The 15,595-nt window shown below is 38.7% G+C and overlaps 1 protein-coding gene across 2 annotated transcripts in view; it reads left to right on the top strand.

Moving 5' to 3' along the window:
- adamts17 (ADAM metallopeptidase with thrombospondin type 1 motif, 17) overlaps window positions 1–15,595 on the top strand; it is an 86,660-nt gene that overhangs the window by 10,124 nt on the left and 60,941 nt on the right. For both annotated transcript variants that reach the window (XM_066701515.1, XM_066701514.1), the window contains exons 4-7: window positions 2,986–3,158; window positions 5,515–5,598; window positions 6,311–6,468; window positions 10,364–10,407. In XM_066701515.1, coding sequence (XP_066557612.1) covers window positions 2,986–3,158; window positions 5,515–5,598; window positions 6,311–6,468; window positions 10,364–10,407 — 459 coding nt within the window. The remainder of the gene's footprint in view (window positions 1–2,985; window positions 3,159–5,514; window positions 5,599–6,310; window positions 6,469–10,363; window positions 10,408–15,595) is intronic.

The following is a 15,595-nucleotide window of genomic DNA, read 5'->3' as shown; positions in this document are numbered from 1 at the left end:
CTGTGAAGCCTTCCTGATGCTATTTCACTGTATGGTTGTGGCTTTTGGAACAGCAGAGGTCATATGGCTCCAGATGATATTAATGAGCTGGAAGAGTCTTGAGGCCTTAATGCAATGATCTATAAACACTCTTTCCCACCACCAGGGCAGAATTGCCTTTCCAAAGTAATTATAGACCGACCCCTAATGGGCAACAATTACTTCAGAATGGTACTAGTTTTAAAATAATAATAAAACAGCATAGCATATCCTGTAAAGCAGTTTGCTAACAAAAACTGCTGAGATATCAAATAATTTCATCCTGCAATACCAAAACATTAATTTTAAACTCAAAGTACTGTATTATTGGCACAATAAGAATGCAACATGCTGTTTTGCTGTTTAACCAAATTGTGACTTAGTTACAGCAGGGGGAGTATTTCATCACCTTTAGTTTGAGGTAAATACAGTTCACCAACTGCACGCTTAATATAAACATATGCTTTATAGTCCGGTTAGTTATTTTCTTATATAATTGGAAGCATTTATCTTGCCTAAAGGGATGTTATTGAATGCATATTTCCAGGAAAATAATATATTCTCACACGATCTTTCTGTTGTCGAACACTAAGGAGATATTTTGCTTTTCTTTCTTGTTTTATGTTTCATTGCTGCCAGAGGTGCCTCATAGGGGGGCTTGGACACTTCAATTATCTCTATCTAGATATGAGTTTTATATTTCAACCGGTGGCTCTGGTGGTGTTTGTGCAGCCTTTTTTTAAACATCAGATGCGCTGGAAATATTGAATTGCCTGGTCTCCTGTTGAGCAAGTGAGTGCATGCTTATTTAGTTAAATTTAGTTCTTGCAGCGGCAAGAAACTCCTGAACTGGGCTTGCTTCATTGAAGTGTAGAGTCCCAAATCTGCACATTCATTGCTAGTGAGTGACTCTTTTTTTTGGAATTACTATTTTTTAGGATATAGAGATGTAATATTTGCTTTAATTTGACACTGTAATATCAGTTTGTCTGTATCCTACAAAATGTCCCATTTCCCAACACTTTCTGGCTGTTTGTAAAAGCTTAAGCTGTACATTTTTGTGGTTGCTAGAAATTTGGTCCAGGCTGTTGCAAGTGCTTTAAATGGAGTAGTGTAACATACAGCTTATCTACTCATACAAAATATGAGTCCCCATAGATGCCCTTAATTTGAAAATCTACTAAATGTAATTACTCACAAATAAATATGTCACAAACAATACAAAAGTAGGCCCTTTGCCCTTAGGAAGGAAAGGTATACCGAAATAAAAACTAATTCGTTTCATTGTTATTTCTTGGCAGAAGCAGGTATTGCTATTTTTAAAGGTGCCTTGATTAATAAAGATTGAGTTGACAACCAAACAAAATGGCATCCCTGTTCTTGGACTCAGTTTGTTATCCTGAATTCTCCACTTTTACAGGCGTCCTGGAGTGTGTTTCTCTCTGACAGGAGGAGTATGACATCACTTTTGGGACAACAGTCTTCCATTTGCAGATTGGAATCATAAACATGGTCTGTTTTTTCATGCTGCAATGGATGACCTTGATGACTCTGCAAAAGAAGTTCCCTGTTGTCAAGTCCTGCTGTTCGCAGGCTATATGTCCTGCGCTCACATTCCACATTACCACCTACTGTACTTTTTCCACCCTCCAAATCAGAAACATGACTTTCTTGGATTGTTGAACCATCACAGCTGCCTGTATCATTGCTCACTCTTGGGGTTATTTAAGAACATACAGCTCTAGGGCTGATGAGAAATCCATCAGAAATGTTTACAAACCCAGACATACAAACAAAAGCTAGAGAGTTTTTTAAGCATTACATTGGAGTGTGTTTTTCTATTCCAGGAGCTGGTGCCTAGGTTCCCACAGCATTCCCATGATGGTTCTATACAATTCACCATAGTTATGTTTAAATTAGAATTTTGAAGATCTTCATTGTTTATGTGAAAGAAAGTCTGTTATATTGGCCTTCCACGCCAACTTATCCCCTTACTGGTGATAGAAAACTATGATTTTAATGGTTGGGTTGATACCTTAAAGGCACTTAATCTTGTAGGGGAAAAAAAAAGTTGTTTTTGTTTTTGAGTGTAAGTTACTGTACCGAAGTCATTTGGATGGAACTGACAGAAACAACACCAGCTACATTATAATAATTCTCTTTTCACATTTTCCTGCATACTACGAAAATATGGAGGTCATGATAAAAGTAGTAGGGCCATGCATGAAGAAAGTGGATCATGATAGAGTAATTCCATTATTAACCCAAGCACTGACCCAGGGTACAATAATTGGCTGTTTTTACTCTGTGATGTTTCAGGGACAACCCTTTATTACTGGATTTTGAAGTACAATGTATCTTAAATATGAATGTTCTCTTTGAAGATTTGTGAAACCACATCACTAAAACCTCAAGCTTCCACAAAGGAGAAATCTGAACATATTTTAATTAATCTTGTAAGACATTACATCCATTTCAGGATCTTTTCTCATTATTTTCATGAAGTTAACCAATTAAAATAATATTATGTACTTTCAGAAATTCAATATTTTGCTTATTGGTTTAACTGTCTTTGAAATAAAGTAGGCTTGGGGCAGTTTCAATAAAGACAGCATGTGTCTCCTGTCAAGTTGTTCACTCAGAAAGTGATGGAAAATTGAAGCAGAAGACTAAAAGTTCTATGTTTGACTCCAGATTAAGTGTAATGCACGCAGAGCCAATAATTCAATTTTGTATACACATCCTATCTAGACACTGGAAAACAATCTTCTGTAAACATTCATTGTGAACGTTTGCCTCATAAAAGGTCATAGCAAAGGAGGCCATTACCCTTGGTGATGTAAGAGCCCTCCTACAGGAAACTGGAGTCCCCTTCTCTGCCAAGTATTTCTCTCTGTCCTTCTATTTATTTATCTATTCACACATCTGTCCGTATGCAACATCAGGGTAATATTTGATGTATTACAGGAAAGAAGAAACAAAAGAAGGCCAGGCCCACAGAGGATGGGAGGGGCAGGAGGAATGCCATCCGATTGAGCAGAGAGTACACCGTCGAGACAGTGGTGGTGGCCGACTCTGACATGGTGCAGTATCATGGGGCGGAGGCTGCACAGCGTTTCATCCTCACGGTCATGAACATGGTAAGAGACCATGCACCCGTTGATAAGCAAGTAACAATCCAATGTCCTCAGTGAGCTCCTATCCCCATATCCCTTTATCACTGGTCCCTGTCTTCATTCGCACTTGGATAATTCTCCAGTTGTTCCACTGAGAGTGTCCCAAGTACTTCTGTCAATACGTTGACTTTTTCACTGTGAGCAGAAGGAGTCACATAGTATCAACTGAAAAGAAAAAAGAAAATGTTTTCTGAAGCATATTCTCATATAATACTTAGACAACTTTAAAACAAAAGGGTAAGATTGTATCTTTGGAGTAGATGCGTACGTATTAAAATTTTTAAAATGCTTGATATTTAGAAATGACATTTAGGACATATATATTTATTTTAAAATATCGCTTTAAAAGCAAGTTTTACTGTATGAGCAGCGCATCACAAATAATCCCAGAGCAACTGGCATTTGTAATTTTAAAAGCAGACCTACAATGCAACCAAAGTCATCTGTTTATGATGTTTTTAAACTTTTATATTGAAGGTTAAGCCCTTCAGTTCCTATTGACATATGTGTACAGCTGCAGTGCACCTTGGGAAGGATTAGGCTCCTACGAGGCCCCGAAACAGCAGGTGAATTGGAAGACTCTTAATCTGCGAAAGAGTCTGCTTACTTAAGAAAAAATGTGGCGCTGAGTTTTCTTCTGGTACTGTTTTAACAGAGCAGGCCAGCTTTCTTCAAACCGTGCGGTCCAGAACTCTGCAGTACACTGCCTTTCAGCTTTTGTTGCTGAAACCTCTGCCTGAGTTAAAAACATAATTGTGCCTAATATATAGTAAAATGTGCTGTGAAGAGTAAAATACAGTTCTGGAGAAACTGTTCCATTATACTTCCTACTGGATGAACATGACCCCAGTAATCACTATTTGGACTGTCAGCGTACAGTGCAACAGCAACATTATACCATACAGTGCTTTTCACTAGCAGCCGTTGTACAAATGAAGTCTGTGTTTAAATGTTAGACTGGACATTTATATGCTGGCCCCCTATACAGACGTGGCCTGCAGTGGGGCCGGCTGGGTTTGAAATGCTCAGTGTGGCTTAGACCCTTAGACATTATGGATGAAGTGTTAAATGCTAACCACTTTGTGTAAAAGGTTATAAGTCATGTTAACTTGCACTCTGCTGAACAGGAATTCAGTGTTTCTCTTGGCCAGCTGCAGCACCTCGAGGGGTTGGCGAGTATCAGAAACCATACTGCTGTTTCACGCCCTGCAGTTCCTCATTACCGTAAACTAAACCTGCCAACTGATTAAAAGTATGTAAAAAGCTGTAAAAAAAAAAGAAAAAAGTCGCACTATAGAGTCCAACAAAAGCTTGAGGAGTGCTGGAGAGATGTGAGAGAGTGCAAAGCTGGCAAGTTTGTTTTGGCATTTCACCGCACACGTGAAATCTACATGGCTGCTTAAAAAAGACTTAGAGTTTGCCGGGAAGGAGAAGAGAGATGGAAAAAGGATGTCAATAGAGCAGATAATACTGACTTTATCTCATTGCATTAATTTTCAGGGTTCTACTGCAGCCTTCTTTCCTTCTTTCTTTTTTCTTGGCAGAAAACTTGATACTTGGAGTTTTAGAGCAGAATTTAAGACCATGTGGATTGTTGATCCCCATATATTCTCTATGGATATTTCTTAATTTCCTTTCAGGGTGGTCACTCTTTAAACATGTTACTTCCAAACATTGAACTATGTATGTGTTCATTATAATGTCTATAAGTCATGTTTTATAGAAGAATCCGTTGTTTGGGGGGATTTTCCACCACAAGTAGCGTTGATTATATTTGGCACTCTCTATGTATTGCCACAGTACATTTTCTTCTTAAACATTTGTAGATGCCCAAAGGAAAAAGAATGTATGTATGTCAGGGGGATGTATGTTTTTTTATTTTTTGCTGAGCAATGGAAAATGATGTTCATGTTCATCCCATGTGCTATAGAGATAGTTTATATAATATGCAACTATTTATTGTCTGGGACTTCTGGGATTCTTTTTTGTTCAAAGAGCAAAGTGTTGTTTTCGCTAGTGCCATCCTCTCAGATCAGAGGTCAATCTAATTTTGTGTAGCTTCTGCCTTTTAAAGATCTTCTGATTTGTACTCCCAGAAATCCTCTCTGGTTTGCTGCTCTCATCTTGCTTCGTCCTAGTGTAGTGAAGCATTCTGCCAGATATTCTTGTGACTTGTTTAACCAGGTGTCAAATCACGGAAACGTAATGAAATTCAATACAGCCTGCTTAAGGGTTCTTTGCGTTGTTTCTTATTACGGTGTTATAAAATTAAGGAAGTGGCTGTGCTTAAGGGACTGGTTGTAACTCTGTGCTCCAACAGGTGTACAACATGTTTCATCACAAGAGCTTGGGGGTCAGACTCAACATCCGTGTGACCAAGCTGGTCCTGCTCCACAACCGTCCAGTAAGTGAACCCTTCAGACGCAGCTGAACTTGAGCCCTTTCCTTCTTTCAGCTGATTCAAGTCCTGACTCTCATTCATGACATTTCTCCTCTTTTTTCACTGTGTACCAGTGCATATTAAATTGACGTACATGTTACTCAGGGGTCTTTTGTTTTTGCAACTTCATTTCTGGCGTCTTAGCCGAATGTGGTTGATGATGATCCCATCTTAATTGCAGAGTTCCACATCCTTTTTTCTGCAGACAAAACCTCCCCACAGATAAACCCTAATTACAGCACCACTGATTTGTGGTTACGCCTACAGAGCTGAAGAGATAAAGGACACAGAAACGTTTCTGCTCAGATAGTGAGTGTAACAAGGCTATTTTAACAACAAATGTGTGGATGAATCATTGCCTTGCAGTTCCGCTCATCTGTATGTTGCGCTTTGAGCTTGTTAGCTCTTAGCATTTCCAAATGTGAAGAAACTGTAAGCCTTTAAAAGGCCAGTTCATACCCTGACTCCTTTACAATATGTCTCTGTTGATCTTTACTCTGCTATTCAGTATCCATTAGTTGTGATGAATGAAATCTACAACTCTTTCTTAGTGTTATACACTGCCTAACATAAAGCTTTTTAATGAACAGCCTTACACGTTTCTCTTGGAACTAGGCCACGTTTAAATCTTGCATGAATGTATTTATATTATTTATTTATTTTCCCTTCCTCACAGGAGAAGCTTAAAATTGGCCACCATGGAGAGAGGTCCTTGGAGAGCTTTTGCCACTGGCAGCATGAGGAGTACGGTGGCGCACGTTACCTTGGAAACAATCATGTACCTGGAGCCAAGGATGACCCGCCCCCAGTGGATGTGGCTGTATTTGTTACAAGGTGCTCTCTCTGCTTCCTCTCCCATCCTGCATGAAAGAAGGCCGTGCCATAGCACATACTAAAATATATATTTTTTCCTTTCAAGAAAACGTTAGATAAGGATGTCGTCTTAAAGGCTTTAAAACTGATGGTCCTTAATTATCTTACCATTTTTTTCTGTCAGTAAGGGATTCTTTATCCCGGCTTTTGCTCTGAAGGATTATTACAGAAAAAAAGAAGCATTCCTAATTTTGGATTAGGTATTATTACCAGATATAATTTTCTTGAAATAAGAATCCTTTTGTTTAAATTAATTCCCATGTAGCTTGTCAGTTGCTATCCATCTTACAAGGTTTCCACAGAAAAAGGACGCAGTGAGAGCTGAAACAGAGGAACCTTTTGTTCAGGCTTTAGTTTATGTTAAATATGATCTCTGACTACCTATAAGGCCTCTCTATGAAGATGTAGTATGCAGGATGAACATCTGTCTAAAAAGTTTAATGCAGACATCAGTTTGAATGACAAGAGCATATAGTAGAGGAATTATGTTTTGGCAAAGTGGAGTATACTTTCTCTTTTTTTAAGTTATCTGTGGGAAAGGCTGAAGCTGTCTTATTACATCTCAAGGAAAGATAATCTTCAAGTCACATAGATTAAAGTAGCACTCTACACGGAAACGCCAGCCTGTTAACAACTTCTTATAAGATTAGCAGTCATTAAATAACTTTGATTTAGAGGGAATACTGTTGGGAGTTTCTGTGCTGTGTTTTTTTAGTGATAAAACAGCAATAGTATCTTTAGAATTTACTGAAAATTTTAGTTTTATTTTTGCTTTGAAGAAAGTGAATTTTAATATCACAAACCTTTCATAATTCCTATTCCAGATGATACTGATACACTCTGACCTTACACCACATATCACATTAGTGGCATTATATGTGAATATAATACATTATAATTTTATTTGCGAATAAATGTTGGAGCCACTAATCCATTACATGACACTGATGTCTTCATGGTTTAGATTTTGACGGAGAACGAAACATGCTGTGATGTTACTTTTATTTGTATTCATGTTTTGTGTCCTGTGGTCAATTCACTCTCCAGTTATGAGCATAGACAGTTCGCTCATTTTTTAAAGACACTAGGTTCCTCAGTTGTGTCAGTACCTCTGCGATCAGCCTGTACACATCATAGCAATTAGAACCGGATGAGCTCCATCGACTCAGCTCTGACAGGCCTGGTCACCAGCACTGGGAGAAATGCCTTGTTGTGACAGTTTGGAGCAGATCACACCAGTCTCGTCACATCTGTTCTCGGATGTCAGTGCTGACTACAGTCTATACTGTCCCCCTCCCCCCCAGTTGTCCCTGCAGTCAGAGTACAGAAATGCGTGAGCTCTCTCCACCGACCAGCTGTGTGTCACATTCACTTTGGTCTGTGATTAGTCTGCAACTTCAGCAAATCAGAAACGCATATTAAAAACCATTTTTGAATCTCTGAGATGAGGGGGAAAATGGAGAAGTGACTCAATGGACAGGAATGTACTACAATCAGGGGGGTTACTTTTGATGACTGATAAATACCCCTTATTGGATGCAGAAGTTACATTTCAATGCGATTCATTAAAAGGGTTATTGGTCTGCGTAACTACTTCTACAATTAATTTGATTACAGCAGAAAACTGGTTATAACCCAGCATTCGGCTTAAATCAATGCTTTTCCAGCATTCAACGTTGTATTCTGAATCTACATTATAATGTGTGAGTCATATTGGATTCCTCACCTGTAAACGCTATTCTTAGATCTTTATGTAATGCTTGGTTTGGTTAAATTAGAGGGTTTGGGATTGCGACTGAAGTCCCGTCTCTGCCAATCTCAATTACAAGGAGAGGCTGAGCTTGCAGAAATATCCCCTGACTGTTGTGGTATCGCAGACATCAGCTGGCCGGGTACATCCAGACTAAATGACCCTCTGTAATTTTCTGAAATCCCTTGTTGGGTTTGACATGCTAATTGCAAGTTTAGAAGTGCTTCCTGTGTGAACCCAGAGTGACCTTGGATGGGTGTAATTAACAGCGTTTCGGCAAGCTCTCCAGTAAACTGTTAAGTAACAGATCCTAAAAGAGAACAGAACCCAGTGGGGTTACTCTTGATAGAGAGTCTGAGCTCCACATGTTCTCATCCTTTTGAGAAACAAAATAATCTTCTGATTCTGGACCTCAGGCTTGAAAAGTTTTGAATTCATTAACTTGGAAGCATCAGTGTTTTTGTAGACCTTCCTGGGACCATGTATCATGCAGGATGTAATGTCTTGGAATCTAGCAGACGTTTTTCTGTATTCTTCACATATCTCCCTTTTCCAAGATGTATGTGCATACCCAGTCTGTGCACAGGGATCCTGGCCATTATAATCTTAGTTTAATGAAGAGGGCATCAGCTTTTTTCCCTAGTATATTTATTCCTGGAGGCCAAGTTCTACGAATATTAATTTATTTGAAATTAAATAATTCATATATGATTTAATTTAATGTATATTTTCTTTAAATAAAAAGGGAAATTTAGGTGGATCTGTTCAGCTGCTGCTCTCCTGCTTATTGAAACAAAGGTTACTTTATGTAGCTCCTGTCCCAGATAGCACTGGTATGAAGCACATTCCATTCATGCTTTGAGTTCAAATCCAGATGCGGAGATACAGCTGTTCACACCTTGCCTAGTTAACTGGATATTCATGTGGGCCATTCAGTAGGAAATGGAAACACAAGCCTCTGTTGTTGGGGTTACACCCCTAGAAGGACCAGAGATCTTTAAACCTGTGCCAAGTACTCAGCTGCCATTTAAATTACATTTTGGTGCAAATATCTCAGTGCTAAAGTACCATGCAAGTCACGGCAATAATGCACAATTTGAATGTGCAGAGCTAAGAGCAGTTTTTGTAAATATTCTTGTGTGGCATATGGCATAGGCCTCTAGTGATGGTTGTTATGGAACTCCAGGGAGGCCTGTTGTACAGGTCACTCTCCCCTGTAGGAGCCCACTACAGCAACCGCAGCTCTGGCTCTTATTGCTCTCCAAGAGGCTGAAGAATCTGTGGAAAAATGCAAATTGATTCATTTTCTTGCTTTGTTTTATTATTTATAAATTAAGGGGGTACAATAAAATATAATGCTCTAAACACTGGGGCACACCAATTATTTTGTGTAAAATCATCTGGAAACAAAGGCAATTTACAGCACTGGTTTTGTAAAAGTTGTGTTTTGGACCCATCCCTGGAAATAAGTCCATTGAATGAGGGCTTGTGGCAGTTCAGTATGGGTTTTGATAGGAAACCAATAGTTCCATCTGCCATTTTATTCTGCAAAGTGGCTGCCAACTCTTGTTTTACCATGATTATTGAAGTGTTCAGTCTTGTCTTTATAAATTACAAGCCGATGTATCACTAATGGCCCAGGAAAAGCAAACACTACACAAGGAATTATCAGCCAAGCTTTAGTTTTGATCAATTTTAGCTGTCCATTAGGACTCTCCCGTACCAACACACATCGTATGTCTTTTAATTGCTTACATTTACGGTTTGATAGAACTGGTGCCTAAGTTTGCACATGGCCAAACAGAAGAACTGGAATGTCTGAGAACAGCAGAATTCTCTGAACTACTTTTATGATATTCTGCTCTGAACTGTTAATTGCAGCATTTAACCATCTGTATAGTTCTCTAATTATCGCAGCACATAAGGAAATAACGGTTTCCAATAAATATGTGTGTTATGTAATTTGACTTAATTGCTTTGTAATCAAACTGCTTTGTTTGTGCATAGAATGTTAACGTTGCTTATAAATACTATTATATTTATAAAGAAGATATGCAAAGCCAAATGATTTGGTCTTACATTTATGCTTTTTTTTTTTTTTTGCAGGACTGATTTCTGTGTTCATAAAGACGAACCCTGTGATACAGTGGGTGAGTAACAGTAATGATTGTAATATATAATGTGTATGTCTATACATATACAGACATGCTCAAATGTGTTGGTACCCCTCCACAAAAAACGAAGAATTCACAATTTGCTCTGAAATAACTTGAAACTGACAGAAGTAATTGGCATTCACCATTGTTTATTCCATATTTAATAGAAATCCGACTTTGCTTTTGATTTTGTTTTTCAACATTATATTGTAAATAATAAAACAAATGAAAATGGCATGGACAACAATGATGGGAACCTCAACCTAATATTTTGTTGCACAACCTTTAGAGGCAATCACTTCAATCAAATGTTTCCTGTAGCTCTCAGTGAGACTTCTGCACATGTTAACAGGTAGTTTGGCCCACTCTTCCTGAGCAAACTGATCCAGCTGTCTCAGGTTTGATATTTGATGTGTGATAGGATTCAGATCAGGACTCATAGAAGGCCACTTCAGAACAGTCCAATGTTTTGTTCTTATCCATTCTTGGGTGCTTTTAGCTGTGTGTTTCGGGTCATTATCCTGTTGGAGGACCCATGACCTGCGACTGAGACAGAGCTTTCTGACACTGGGCAGTACGTTTCACTCCAGAATGCCTTGATAGACTTGATTTCATTGTGCCTGCACAGATTCAAGGCACCCTGTGCCAGGCGCAGCAAGCAGCCCCAAAACATAACCGAGCCTCCTCCATGTTTCACTGTAGGTATGGTGTTCTTTTCTTTGAAAGCTTAATTTTTTCATCGGCGAACTTTGATGAGCTTTGACTCATCTGTCCAAAGGACATTCTCCCAGAAGGATTGTGGCTTGTCAATATACATTTTAGCAAATTCCAGTCTGGCTTTTCTTTCAAAAGTGGAATCCTCCTGGGTCTTTTTGGAGATGGTCTTGTAGCCTTTACCTTTACCATGCTAGTCTATTATTTTCTTTCTGATCTCCTCAGACAGCTCTCTCCTTTGCTTTCTCTGGTCCATGTTCAGTGTGGTGCACACAATGATACCAAACGGCACAGTGACTACTTTCCTCCATTTAACTAGGCTGAATGACTGATTACGAGATTGGAGACATTGGTGATACTAATTAAAGAAACGAATACGTTTTGAATATCACTATAATCCAATGATTTATTATCTTTTCTAAGGGGTACCAACAAATGTGTCCAGGCCATTTTAGAATATCTTTGTAGAATGAGCACTAATTAATCTCTTTTCACAGCTTCTTTGCTTTATTCTATGACAAACCAAAGGCATGCAAGTATATGTGATGCAATAGCTTTTAATTTCATCACTTTTCAGGAGGAATTAAGCATTATTTCAATTAGTTGTAAGGGTACCAACAAATTTGTCTTTATATGTATGCATTTTTATTGGAGTCCACTATAAATAAGGAAAGATTAATCTTTTTGAGAAATATTACTTAATGCAAAAGCTTTAAAGCTTTAATAAATATAACGTTATAAATTACAGTGAGAATAACTATAATCAGATTGTCAAAGAGCTTTTCGGGGAATGCAGATAATGACAAATGAGTCAGCTTGAAAGTTTTTTAGTTCTGTTCTTTACTTTTAGACTGACCTTCCTAGGTTGGGGTTCATGACATTACAGGTATGAAAACATTTGTGCTTAACACGTGGAACTCCTCTTTGATTTATACATCAGTCACTTTCAGTGTTGTTCATTTTTCACTCATTTTCATGAGTGGGATCTAGTTGTTCTATTCTGGAAGTATAACATTGACCTTGGCCACAATACCATGTTAAGAAAGTTTCAGACATTTGCTGGGTGAATTTGTCTTTACTCATGTACAAACAAAACAAACAAACAAAAAAATACAGATGCAAAGAGTAATTCTCAGAACATATATTATGATGTAATAACCTTGAAAATAACTGTCTGAAATCAACACATAGTCTCCTAAATGTGACATTTCACCTTGTCACTCACAGGGCTTCTCAACAGTGACAGTAAGCTTCATCTTACAAAGAAGATATGATCTCGTTGAAATGTGTCAGTCAGCCTAGCTTCCAGTAATCCTGTAGCTGGTGCACCAGGCACTGCCTGCTAAGTAGAGTAGCCTCACATTGTATTATTGGACTAAATTGTTGCTGAAAAAGTGTTGATCTTGAGGATTGAATTACAGCGATTCTGTAGTTTGTCATGTAAGCTAGAAATTGAGTGTTTTATGAAAGTTTTTTCTCATAAACTGTATTTTGTGCACTTCTTTCTCGTGGATAATCTCACAAGCAAATGAGTGATGACTTTAATTATGCTTGTGAATTCCTGTCAGGAGCCTTTACAGCACAGTATGGAACTGACAAAGATTAGTATTTCATGTCTCTCTTCCATTAGTTTGCCTTCAGCCTAGTCTGCATGCAATGTTTTCTTATAGTTGACTAGGGAACAGGAACCAAGAGACTGAAAAAAATGTAACATTTAGAAGCATGTGGCCACTACAGTGTCAGGTTTGCATAATGATTGCCAACCTGAAATCATCCAAGAATATTTCATTTGTGAACGTTGTCAGCATGTTGAGATCCTAGAGATCAAGGTCCGTGATCTTGAGGCTCAGCTTGTTGATCTGCGCTGTATTAGTGATATAGAAGAATTAGTCAATCAGCCCATGAGAGAGATGGTGTGCATGCCAGAACCTAGGAAAGTCGAGACCTTAGAGCAGGACAGCCTAGAGAACTGCTGGGTTTCAGTAGGTTGTAACTGCAGAAAAGGGCGAGCACATCCCTTAGAGACATCCCAAGAGCTAGAAATGTCAAACAGGTTCCAACTTCTGGACACTGAGTTGGACAGTGATGGCTCAGAGGGTGATGGGAGGGCAGTTGAGCACCAGAGCACCATGGTGCCCACTCCCCCCAGAACAGGGAGGTAGTTTGTAAAGCGCTTATATTTTGTAAATCGCCCTGGATAAGGGCGTCTGACAAAAATAATAATAATAATAATAATAATTAAAAAAAAAAAAAAAAATAATAATAATAGTTATAGTAGGAGACTCAATTCTTAGAGGTGTAGATCACACAGTGTGTTCTAGTGACAAGAAGACCCGCATGGTATCTTGCCTGCCTGGTGCTCAGGTTGCAGATCTCCCTGAACTAGTAGACGGGCTACTGGCCAAAGCCGGGGGGAATCCACTAGTCATGGTCCACATTGGAACCAATGACATAGGAAAAGGTAGGGCAGAGGTTCTGTAAGACAAATTTAATGAGTTAGGAAAGAAACTAAAGAGCAGAACCTCCACAGTAGTTTTCTCTGAAATACTTTTGGTACCACGTGCATGGCCAGGGAGGCTGAGATTAAAAAGTTTAACATGTGGTTGAAATCTGGGTGTAGGGAAGAGGGTTTTAGATTTATGGAGCATTGGTTTTTCTTCTGGGATATTTGAGACCTGTACAAACCAGACGGTCTACATCTAAACAGAAGGGGGGCTAATGCATTGGGAGAGCGTATGTGCAGAGTAATTGAGAATCTTTTAAACTAGGGATCAGGGGGGCAGGGAGCTCTGACAATGGGAGATGTTCCACTAAGGAAAGAAAACAAAGGGAAACTACTAGTAGGAAAGTCCTGAAATGTTTGTACCTCAATGCCAGCAGTATAAGGAACAAGATGTTAGACCTAGAAGCCACAGTGCTGGTGGGTGACAATGATGTTGTAGGAGTGACAGAAACATGGCTTACAGAAAATAATGGGGATGAATACAAGTTGAAAGGATACACACATTTTAGGAGGGACAGGCGAAATCGAAGAGGTGGTGGGGTAGCATTATATGTCATAAATGACACTGAGGCAGAAGAACTCCAATTAGATCCTAGTAATGAAACAGAATCTTTGTGGGTTAAACTTTTGAAATAAAGATCCAGAGGATTAGCTGTAGGAGTGTGTTACAGACCACCCAACTCAGATATTCAGAAACATGTTGCATTGTACAATGTAATTAGGACTGCATGTAGCAAGGATGTGGCTGTTGTAATGGGGGATTTCAATTTCTCAAACATAGACTAGGAAAACCCAGTTGGGACTACAGAAGCAGAAAGAGAAATGGTTGAGATTGTAAAAGACTGCTTTCTAACTCAATTTGTCAGGGAACCAACCAGAGAGAGAGCATGCATGGACTTGATCTTTTCAAATGACCAAGATAGAGTCAGGGGGACACTAGTTAGAGAACCAATGGCAAACTATGATCATAATATGGTTAGCTTTGAGGCATACTTTCAAAAAACAAGGACCAAGTCTAAAACAGTGGTCTACAATTTTAGAAAAGCAAACCTTGAAGGTACAGTGAGGGAAAAAAGTATTTGATCCCCTGCTGATTTTGTACGTTTGCCCACTGACAAAGAAATGATCAGTCTATAATTTTAATGGTGGGTGTATTTTAACAGTGAGAGACAGAATAACAACAAAAAAATCCAGAAAAACGCATTTCAAAAAAGTTATAAATTGATTTGCATGTTAATGAAGGAAATTAGTATTTGACCCCTTCGACTAGTCACTGTCACTGTCAGTGGGCAAACGTACAAAGTCAGCAGGGGATCAAATACTTTTTTCCCCTCACTGTATGAGGCGACAATAGACAAGAGTTAGACTGCAGCACACTGGATACAGATTCAATTGAAAATGGATGGTTACATTTTAATGTACTACTTGAGGCTCAGGAGAAATTTGTACCAAAACTTAGCAAATTGAGGACCAAAAAATATTGGCCAAAATGGTTTAACAGAAGTATGCAAAAAAATATCAAGAGAAAGAAAATGTTGTACAATAGGGATAGAGACTAAACAAAATACAAAGAATATGTTGAACTGCAAAGAGATCTTCAGAAAGGGATCCTCAAATTGGAAGCTGCAGGCATTCAGGGTAATGTAAGTAGATGGATTATGAACTGGCTGATGTATAGGAAACAGAGGGTGTCAATTAGAGGAGTCACTTCTAACTGAGTGAGGTTGTTAGTGGAGTTCCACAGGGATCAGTACTAGGGCCTTTGCTTTTTCTGATCTATATTAATGATCTGGACTCTGGGATAGTTAGCAAACATGTCATATTTGCAGATGATACTAAAATAGGTGGATCAGCAGATACAATCTTGGCAGCACAGGCTATTCAAAGGGACTTAGATAATATTCAGTTGTGGTGCCAACACCTGGCAGATGAGATTCAATGTGGACAAGTGCAGGGTATTACATG

The sequence above is a fragment of the Amia ocellicauda genome, chromosome 4 (assembly GCF_036373705.1).
Source record: "Amia ocellicauda isolate fAmiCal2 chromosome 4, fAmiCal2.hap1, whole genome shotgun sequence".
NCBI lineage: Eukaryota > Metazoa > Chordata > Actinopteri > Amiiformes > Amiidae > Amia > Amia ocellicauda.
The sequence above is the reverse complement of the archived record's forward strand: the minus strand, read 5'-3'. Positions and strand labels throughout refer to the sequence as shown.